We start from the raw sequence: 11356 nt of genomic DNA, 5'->3' as shown, positions 1-11356 counted from the left end.
GAGATGCGGGTAGGCGGCACAAGGGGGACCTACACAATATTCGGCAGGTGGTTTTAATGTTGTGGCTGATCAGTATATGTATATATGTATATATGTATATATATATATATATATATATATATATATATATATATTATATTATATTATATTAATTCAGACAATCCAAAGGCATTGCATTATTGTGGCAGTTGAGTAAAGCATAGATTAATCTATGCAAATAGTGGCTTTAGAAGTCAATTTATTGTTTGATTTATGTCCACATCATTGAACATATATCTTTCATTGGCCTACAGTCCAGTTCGTCAATCTGAGGTAGACTTGGGCTGTTCTCACAGGACTTATTCTTCCATTCCGTCGTAACACATACAACAGACGGGTGCTTTTGGAGCGTCTCAGTGCTTGCGTTGCACTTCATTGGTTTTCAGCATATTTAGCTATAAACGCTGTATTTTTAGGACGCTATGTCATGTTAAATGTAGTTTGACTCATACACTCCATCCAGTTGGCTAAGAACAGCTAGAGTTGTGCTTACTGCCCCCCTCTGACTTGAATTTGCAATGTGAGTTTTTAATGTGGTATTTTTTTATATATCATTTATCACAGTAATGTAATGTGTTAAATCAACAGCCTTGGTTGTAATTGTAATTAAATTAGGCTTTTCTCTTTCTAGTTGACTGGGATAAGCTTCTGTCTGTATTATGATTCACAGTCGCAGATAGTTTTTAATTGTGTTATTGCGTAATTTAACAATTTCGAAACAAAAATGCTTTATAATGTCACATTTCATTACAGCTCACGGCAGAATATATCCATAAAATGTTAACAACTAGGCACATTTTACTGAAAATTACACTTCACAGAAATCGGAAATTTATTCCAATTGGACATTCTGTAAAGCTTGTCTGATTGAGTAACAGTACCCAAGGGAGATGGAACTTGGAGAAAGGGTTCATTAAAATTTGGTTTTAATTTGCCAATTTTACTTTGCCTGGCTGGTCAGGATGTTTTGATAGTGCCATAGTGTTTACAAATTTCTGGGAAATTAATCTATGTATGTTAACTTATTGGGCCATTCACACAAAATCTGCACACGCAGATTTCCGCAGAATTGCAATATCCATCACAAAAAGATTCTATACATCCACCACACCTTGCATGTTTGTTTATGAAATATTTTAGATACTTTGATGTTTTCTGCATCTAAAAAGAGTGTAGTACTTTCAGCCCTTTTTAACACTTTACTACATTTAAATAATTGACAATGATTACTGGCATCATGCTTTTAGGTGAAAATTTAGATGATTTAAACATCCCTAGGATTATACATTTAGTATAGCACTGATCAAGGGTTAAGGGGGGTGATGGTCAAGGATATGTCATGGTAACATTAATATGTCAGCTGCAAAAAAAATAATCTGTGCACTTTATTTGTGCACCTAAGGATATTGCAGGAATTAAACAAGGGCATCAAATGTATTATGAAAATAATAATAATAAAACCCATCACACCAATCCTAAAGAACAGATTTTTTTCTTTACGTTATCCACAAGGTCAGGTCATTAAAGCCCCAATGTTATAATGCAGTAAATGCATCACTTCAGCTGTCACACACTACCAGCCAGTGAATGGATAAAGCTTGACCTTTGTTCTCATTGAAAACACGCATCTGTCCATACACAGTCTATGTGTTTTGACCATTGTTGTTAAGATATAACCCGACAGAACATGTTCATGCATCTCATTATCCTTTCACCAACCTTTGGACACAGAAACATTGCTTCATTTGAGTGCGGAATAGTTTCTTATCGCGCGCGTGCCCGTTGCTCCGCTGCAATGAACAATGCAGCAAACCTCAGTGCGCAGGTGCGCGCCTTTAGGGCACGCGGCTATTTTTAGAAAGTGACGTCATCCTGAAATAGCTCGAGAGCGCGCGCGCACCCCCCCTCTCTATTCAACCCCCCCCGCCCCGTTCACTGGGATTGACAGGACGCTTGCAGCAGCAGTACCCCACAAGCCGCCTGCCAAAAGGGAGATCAGAAAAAAAGATTCGACCGAAACTTGTAGAAGACAGGACTGGGAGGGGAATTCAATCTTTACAAAAATTTATAGATAAACAAAAAATATAAATCTGCACCTCCAAACCTTGGCTCACCGTTCTACCCTCACGTGCGCGGCTGCTCCAGATTCTGCTCGCACTTGTGTGTGCTGACTGGATCGCGCTCTCTCAAACGCAGCCAGTGTGTTCTGCTGAGAAACGACCGAACCGCGGCGCGATTGAACCCGACCATAGAGGATGGCTGACAGGGAACAACTGATCCAAAGAGCCCGTCTGGCGGAGCAGGCGGAGCGCTACGATGACATGGCCTCTGCGATGAAGCTGGTGGGTCATTTTTAACATGCATGCATTAAGGCAACATTAATCCTAAAGGAGCCTATCACAAAATAAATGTATATTGATGTTTTTGTTTGTTGGACAAATTCATAAAGCAATGTTGAAATCAAGGTGGAATTCTACTCTATGCATTTACAGAAGCTCTCGTCTTTGTCATGGAGAGGATCTCTCTGGTTTATATTAAATATGTTTTGTTAAACGAAGGAAACAGACAAATGTGCACTAACTAATTATGATATGTGATAATAAATATTCAGTAGCTAAAAGGACTGATGACAGCATTGAAAGCTCCTAAATTGTAGGTTTCGTTTTAATATCGTGCACATCAGTCGTTACAGTGGAAGAACATAGGCGGCGCTAAGAGACACCCTCATCTATTGTGCATCTGTTCCTGAGAAAACAACACAATAAATAAAACAACAAATGAGCTCAATTTCAAGTAATAAACTGTGCTACATGGTGAAATAAAACTTAAATAGGCTTGACAGCCGATGTTTTATTGTTCTAATGTGAAGCGAAATATGTAACCCAACAGGTCAGCATCAGCTGTCTGATTTGACATCCCAGCACAAAGGAAGTCAGTCAGTCACGGTGGATCAATCAGGACACAATGGCTTTTGTCAATATTTTTTTAATTTGTCGTTTCATTAGATATGGTCATTTGTAGAGTATGCCTCTTTGACATTGCCGTATCTAGTGTCGTCTAGCTTCTTTTTTTGACAATGCATGTAGGATTTAGGATTGGTGGCTATACCGGTTAGTGCTCAATCAATATGGATTTTTTTAGTGGCCAGTGGCAATACTTAGAGTAAAATGTGATGTAACAGATAATTACTAAATTCAACTGAGCACATATCGGCCCACAACTAATATGGGTACTGGCAGCACATACTATCATAAATGTTCCTGTTCTTACAGTAAACTTGTTCTTTAAACAAAACAAAAAAAAGAGTATAGACTTATAATCTATATAATCTATGGCCAAGCATTAAATTCATAATAGGCCAATGCTAATTTGAATATTGGAGAGGACATGCCCTCCTCAATGTCAATTGTGGTTGCGGCCCATCATATCGGTTAGGTTAATCCATCCTTATATTGCATACAAGGTTGTTTTAAATGCCTGTTTTGACCCAACATCTCCCTTGCTTTCTGTACCATCAGGTAACAGAGCTAAACGAGCCATTGTCCAATGAAGACCGCAATCTGCTCTCGGTAGCCTACAAGAATGTGGTGGGTGCCCGACGGTCATCTTGGCGTGTATTATCCAGCATAGAGCAGAAGACGGCAGCAGATGGCAACGAGAAGAAGCTGGAACTGGTGCACGTCTACCGAGAGACCATCGAGAAGGAGTTGGAGTCAGTGTCCCAGGACGTTCTCACCCTGCTGGACCAGTACCTCATCAAGAACTGTGATGAGACTCAGGTAGAGAGCAAGGTCTTCTACTTGAAGATGAAGGGCGACTACTTCCGTTACTTGGCCGAGGTGGCCTCTGGCGAAAAGAGAGCCTCTGCCGTCAAATCGTCTGAAGGGGCCTACAAGGAGGCTTTCGATATTAGCAAGGCAATGCCGGCAACCCATCCCATACGCTTGGGCCTGGCGCTCAACTTCTCTGTCTTCTACTACGAGATCCAAAACGTACCCGAGCAGGCCTGCCAGCTCGCCAAGGAGGCTTTCGATGATGCCATCGTCCACCTGGACAATCTGAACGAGGACTCCTATAAGGACTCCACGCTTATTATGCAGCTCCTGCGGGACAACCTCACCCTGTGGACCAGTGACCAGCAAGACAGCGAAGGAGGGGATGCCAATAATTGAGAGATCTGCTCTGTCTGCTCTCACTTCTAGCTGTAGTAGCACCCGTCTGTCCCTCCTACAATGTCTTTAATGCAATATATTATTTCTCTCTTTCCAATCCTTTTGTCTTTCTTTCTTCTCTATTGAATCCTTCTTGTCTCTTTGTAACACCTAGATGCTCCTTTTTGGTTCCTCAGGGCTGCACTGTAGACCCTTGTTAGTGGAGATGGAAACTTAAGGAATTTAATGATTCTGGTATTGATTCCAATTCACTATTCTGGTTCCAAATCCACTTAATGATTATGGTTCCTTAACGATTCCATTTACGATTGTTTAAGTAATTTTGAGGATGAAAGAATGGTTGGAACTGTTTGGTAACAAATGTTTGTTAACAAAGAAGTGAAAGACAGTTCTTGCAAAAAAAAAAAAAAAAGTGTTATATTGGGTATACTAACCATTTGCATGTATTCCATCTAGTGGCTTGCCTTGTTACATCTCATAAATACATTCCATGGAAAATTAAGAGTTTTTTGTATTTTAATCAATGTTTGTTAGCTTTGAGGCAATCTACATATATGCTAGTGATCTACGGATACACTGTTGGCAAAAAGACTGGAATAATGTACAGATTTTGCTGTTATGGAAAGAAATTTGTAATTCTATTCACCAGAGTGGCATTCAACTGATCACATAGTCGGGACATTAATAATGTGAAAAATTACTATTACAATTTGAAAACAATGTTCAGAACTTCTTCAACTATTTCAAAGAGTTCTCATCAAAAAATCCTCCACGTGAAGCAATGACAGCTTTGCAGATCCTTGTTATTCTAGCTGTTAGTTTGTCCAGATACTCAGGTGACATTTCATTCCACGCTTGCTGTAGCACGTCCCATAGATGTGGCTGTCTTGTCGGGCCCTTCTCACACACCTTATAGTCTAGCTGATCCCACAAAAGCTCAATAGGGGTTAAGATCCATAACACTCTTTTCCAATTATCTGTTGTCCAATGTCTGTGTTTCTTTGCCCACTCTAAACTTTTCTTTTAGATTTTCTGTTTCAAAAGTGGCTTTTTCTTTGCAATTCTTCCCATAAGTCCTGCACCCCTGAGTCTTCTCTTTACTGTTGAACATGAAACTGGTGTTGAGTGGGTAGAATTAAATGAAGCTGTCAGCTGAGGACATGTGAGGGTTCTATTTCTCAAACTTGAGACTCTGATGTACTTATCCTCTTGTTTAGTTGTACATCTGGACTTCCACATCTCTTTCTGTCCTTGTTAGAGCCAGTTGTCCTTTGTCTTTGAAGACTGTAGTGTACACCTTTGTATGAAATCTTTAGTTTTTTGGCAATTTCAAGCATTGTATAGCCTTTATTCCTCAAAACAATGATTGACTGATGCGTTTCTAGAGAAAGCTGTTTCTTTTTTGCCATTTTTGTCCTAATATTGCTAATAAGCTTCATTTAATGAACCAAATAACTTTCAGCAGTGTTTGATATAATGGCAAGTGATTTTCTTGAACCAAATTAACAATTTAGCATGATTACTCAAGGATAAGGTGTTGTAGTGATGACTGCTGGAAATGGGGCCTGTCTAGATTTGATCAAAAATAACTTTTTTCAAATAGTGATGGTGCTGTTTTATTCATCAGTAATGTCCCAACTATACTTTGTGATCAGTTGAATGCCACTTTGGTGAATTAAATACCAATTCCATCCCTTCCGAAACCGCAAAATCTGGACATTATTCCAAACTTTTGGCCACCATTGTATGTACTCTTAAATGTTCTCTAGATGAACTTTTAGCAGATATTCATATATTTCAATTTTACAGACTTTATGTTCTGTGAGGCAGAGTGGAAATTTTGATGACTCCTGTTGCATTACACAGATTTTTGTCCAATTGAGTACTCTCTAGAATGAGAATGCACCTCCCCCTAATTCCAACTGCAACCAACTAGTAAGTAGCAATGGTAAATAGCCTGTTGGCCATTCAAAAATGTTTTTTTGTATTTTATTTTTTTTTTTAATTTGAAAGCTTTTTATTTTAAGGTGTCTTTTGGAAGCATTCTGATGTTCCAGAATCATCAGCGGAACCGAGCATCATGAAAATCATCAGGTTACATTGTTTTTTTTAAACAATGGTTCTCGATTCCCAAATCCTACTTGTTAGCTCTCTCTTTCTGTAGGCTATTTCTTTTTGTTTGTCTCTTTCTTTGTTTTCCTTTCTTCCACTCTTTTTCCATATGCTGTTCTCTTCCTCCTCCCCTTGATGAGTTGCTGATAATTTACTTAATACGTGCTTGTAAGGACTCGATCTTTGTAGAAACTCTGTAACGCTTATTGCAGGATGAGGTCTTCAGTACGTGGCACAGTACAGTGCTGATGTTACATTTTACTACCAGTTACATTGTTATTCTTCACTTGTCCTTGATCTATACCTCCATCACTGCTTAGATGTGTTTGTCTGTCAATCCCCCATGAAGCTTACCTTGTACACCTTGCTACCACTGTGAATTGTGTATATCTGCTGATCTCAGAACAGTACGTTGTCATCTAAAATGTGGGCGGCACTCTGTTACGAGATGCAGTGATTCAAGAGTCTTTTGATTAGGATTACATATGCAAGGTAATGACATTAAAGACATTGCATACCATTGGAACTCTCAATATGCAGTCTATCTCTGGCACTTTCTTATGGTTTTTCAGATTCTCATTGTCTGTTTTATAAACTTTCACATGCAACATGACAATAATGAAATAATTTTTTTTAAAGGGGTAGTCACCTAAAAAAAAATATTAAAAAAAAGTTCTGTCATCCTTTACGTACCCTCATGTTGTTCCAAACCTGTATGATTTTATGTTCAAAGGGAGATATTAGGCAGAATGTTCAGTCTCAGTCACCATTCACTTTCATTGTATGGATGATGCAGCAATTTTACCATTAACAGGTATACACATTTAAAATGAACACTCATCCTTGAAAACTAACCAAGAAATATTGATGACTCATCTTGCACTACACAAAATGTTGTCCAATCAAATGCTTTCTAAACAAAAATATTCCTCCTCCTTATAAAGTGCAACAATGTCCACCCTCTTTTTCAGCCATCCTAGTTCTGGAAGTATTTTTCAAATTTTTGTTCCATAGAGATTTTATAAAATCCTTCATAAAACAAGTTTAAGTCATTAATCAAAGCAACCAGCTCCCAGGTGAATCAAAGATTACAAGCCTGATTTTAAGCAAAATAATATTTGAAAATCGGACAAAAAGACAAAGGTACAAGGATGGGTATTAATGTCTTCTGTGAGGAAATAAACTACATTCCCATTGCAATGGGATGTTCCAATGGCGTAATCAAATGATAAATTATGTAAAAAAAATCTAACTACTATTTGTTTAAATTAGTTGATAATAATTATAGCAACCATATATCTAAAGTATCCTGCAACATTCAGAAATATACAAATACTTATGAAAAGTAAGTAGTTTGGGAGTGAAGGAAGACTGACTTTCGCTGTGGCTTTATTGTGGTGATACTCTTATTATTGGAACATCTGGATCATGGGTAGTTCTTTAATAGGAATTCCACTATAAAAATAATTATATATACAAATCGAAGCAACTATCTGAATGCATTTTTTCTTCCTTTTTTGTGTGTGAATTCAACATGAAATAATTTTAAGTGCTCTGAGCATCTTTATTTTTAACACTTATTTATATTAAGTTATTGTTACATATTTTATTTTCAGTAAAGTAAATCAAACATCAAAATTAAATTTCAAGTCAATGAATTGGTGTTTCAAATGTAAGATTTAAGTTTATCTAACTAAAGTTTACCATGTTAAGTAAAACCAACAGATATGTTAATGTTCAAGTACATTTATGTAAATATGACTCATCTTTTAGAATTAAATTCACCTAACTAATCTTTAGGAAAGGTTGCCATGTTAAGTTAAACAAACAGAAATATTAATGCCGATGTAAATAAATATATAAAGAATACATATTTTGAATACATAATTAAATGTATTTTCTGATATGATATATTGTTGAGTAATTCCAAAATTAATACAGTATCCACAGTATGTTAATGAGCAAGTGTTGTGCACTTTTTTCTTTTCTTTTTTTTACTTTGTCAGATTTTTTGAAATAACATGATTTTTGAGAGTTATCAGCATAGTGTGAATGTTAACGGTCTCATTGTTTTTGGGGTGAACCGGTCGAACTTCAAGACTGACATTATTTATCCGTTTAGTTTCCACAATATGTCATGAACATAAAATAAGGAGACAGTGAAAGAGGTAAACAAATCAAATTATACTTTAATGTCCAAAATAATATAGGCCTACTTGTACAATTGTTGACTTGAAAAAAAAATTAAAACTTCCCAGAAATTGGCAGATCTCTTAAGAGTCAGAATGCAAACTGACAGACAATCCAGTACACAAGCCAAAAAAGTCATTTGAAAAACTAGGCAAAAACTGGATAATGATCATGTATTCCCTTTTACTTTTTGTATTTGTAAAAAAAATAAAAAGATTCCTTCGATATAGGTGTACAGGAAATGAAATGGGTAAACTCAACAAATCGACTGAAGTAGTGCTGAGCTTGAATTCCAGTAATGGCTCTCCGTTGCAGTTAAGAGCTGGCAGATCATGTCAGCAGATTAGCTCAAATTGCATTCAGTTTAAAAAAATTGCAGAAAAGACCTGTAGCTGATTTGAAAAATTCACTCATGGATAAGTTGTAATTCATCAAACAAAAAAGTACTACATTTATGGCAATTTATGTTATGTAAGTCTGTGTAATATATTCAGGAGCAGGTGCAGTTGGATTAATGGTATCCAATTCAAAAGGTCCTAGGCTTCTTTACAGTACTTTTTCCAGTACAAACAAGCAGGTTGTTTGCACATTTTTATCTTTCATATATATAATGTATGGCTGCTAACTGGACATCAAGGCAGTTATTTATAAACTATTTATATCCTGTATATCCTGACAGAGTTGTTATCTTCTCTTCAAAATATATTGAAGCAAGATCCACAGGTTTGCATGTCACCCCATGAAAGTTTGACACATCTTCAGGTGTTGCTCTATTGAACTTGGACTAATCCAACTCATTTTAATGGCTGGTTGTAGGGATGTTCTACTATACATTTAAATAGCCCACAATAATACAATCAGGTATTTTTCTTTTCTGTTGGCTACACTTGGCAACCAACTTTATAATTAAGTTGGACCAACTCAATTGGAATAAATGGTTGAAGTTATTAAAAACAAACATTTAAATACAATTATGCATTCAGATCATTTTGCCCTATTTTGGTTGGCTAAACACATAAATATCGAGTTTATAACTTAAACATTTTGAAATCAAAACGATTTAAGTAATGTCACCTACCTGACTACAATGTTTTTAAGTGTGTACCAGCTGCAACCGTTTAGAAAGTAGCAAATCAGGGTTCATGGCTGTGACTTAACTTCAGCCTATAGGCTATTTTAAGAAAGGTGACAAGCCCATCTCCCTGACAAGCTAGGAAATACGTGAACACAGGAAAGAAAACTGCGGTCATAAAGTTAACATGAGACAAAAATGTAAAGTGGTGGATTAAAAGACCAGGAAGGTGTATTAAGGACATAGTATAAAGTGAACAGTGTCAATTTTGATTTCATGTTGACTTTGAGCAATTCAGTGTTCATTTATGTTAGCATTAGAATACTGAGTGAGCCCGTTTACATGAACACCAATATACTGATAAGTCCCCAAACAATCACATTATTCTCTGCTTTTGACATCATATTGTGAAGAGGTATGCGTACAATTGCGTACATTGTATAAGCTTGTAGGAACACTGGTAAAGGTATTTACATGCAACATGGAATCAAGGTAATGGGCAAAAATCTACCTGTGTCGATCGATTTATTCTTAAGCAGTTTATACACCATTACAGGAAAGCAGTTTAATGTGTTTATATAACCACACACGTATAACGCATAATTGGTGTACAATTTCTTGTGAGCTCAATAAGTCACAAGCCCTTTGGCCATGCAGTCCTGCCCTTTCATTATGTAAAAGATTTTAGCATTGATGCCTTTTCATATATCTATAACACACATGCTAAATAGTAATTACACCAATGTGCATCAGTTACATGGAGTCCTTTATTTATAATAGTGTAATTTTATCTTTTTCTATTGAGAATTCATGGGCTATTGAAAAGTTGGCATGCCATACTGGAATGGAGCCAGTTTGCATCTGATTGTGGAGGACAAGTCCCCTGCTGAAAATATACAGTATTTGGCTATTGGTTGACATTATCTAGTAGCCTGCATAGCCTAGGTGGTGTCAGCTGAAAAGTAAAGTTGTTTCAGAAGTTGCACGTGTTACACTTTAATGACAGATTACAAAGACAAACATTATTTTTCTTTGGAATAACATGCGCTGAAGAATGAACCAAAATAGGACCAGGAACGTGTATTATAAAGTACATGGAGTCAATTTTGATTTCTTATTGACTTGGCACGTTGAAGTTTTATTTACGTTATCATTAACTGATGCCTTTGAATATGTTTATAACCCACACCATAAATAGCGATTGCACCGACATGCAGCCGTTACATGTTATGATCGATTTATAATAGTGTAGTTAAAGCACAATGGATAAAATCTGAAGGACATTTTCTTTTATCGTCTTGGCATTTGGGTTCAGAAGGTCAGAGTTTATGACTACAGATTTTTTTACATCTTAAAGATAAAAAGTTATTGGCCTTGATGAGGTATAACTCTTCAGATATGACTATTGGGAAAATCAGGAGATTTGAACAGGAATTGATATTGACTACTCACAGACACCTCTGTCACACCACACATTATGCCAAATTAACGTGATTTGAACTGAAATCTATGCATCTTCATAGGTAATCCACATCAAATCTTTATGGTTAGATTTTTAAAACGAATTAGGTCACATGCGATGGGGTTTGATGCTCAAACAAAATGTAAATAGTGATATTATGAGAATAATAACGTCCCTGAATTTGTTCAAGTAATCTTTGGTTAATGATTGATCCATTTGTTACATGGCTGTTGTGGCAGGTGAGGGTTTCTGGGGAATGTGGTTTATTGCATTAACTAAAAGATAGTGGTTGAAATTCAAGATTTTAAT

The 11356-nt window shown here is 36.5% G+C and overlaps 1 protein-coding gene across 1 annotated transcript; it reads left to right on the top strand.

Annotated features, from left to right (window-relative positions):
• The first annotated feature begins 1980 nt into the window (after positions 1-1980).
• LOC127635989 (14-3-3 protein gamma-like) lies at positions 1981-7916 on the top strand. The gene is made up of 2 exons (XM_052116331.1): positions 1981-2381; positions 3558-7916. Exons 1-2 carry the CDS (start codon positions 2295-2297, stop codon positions 4209-4211), a joined length of 741 nt encoding a protein of 246 aa, XP_051972291.1. The 5' UTR covers positions 1981-2294; the 3' UTR covers positions 4212-7916.
• Positions 7917-11356: the final 3440 nt, after the last annotated feature.

The sequence above is a fragment of the Xyrauchen texanus genome, chromosome 43 (assembly GCF_025860055.1).
Source record: "Xyrauchen texanus isolate HMW12.3.18 chromosome 43, RBS_HiC_50CHRs, whole genome shotgun sequence".
Lineage (NCBI taxonomy): Eukaryota > Metazoa > Chordata > Actinopteri > Cypriniformes > Catostomidae > Xyrauchen > Xyrauchen texanus.
The sequence above is the reverse complement of the archived record's forward strand: the minus strand, read 5'-3'. Positions and strand labels throughout refer to the sequence as shown.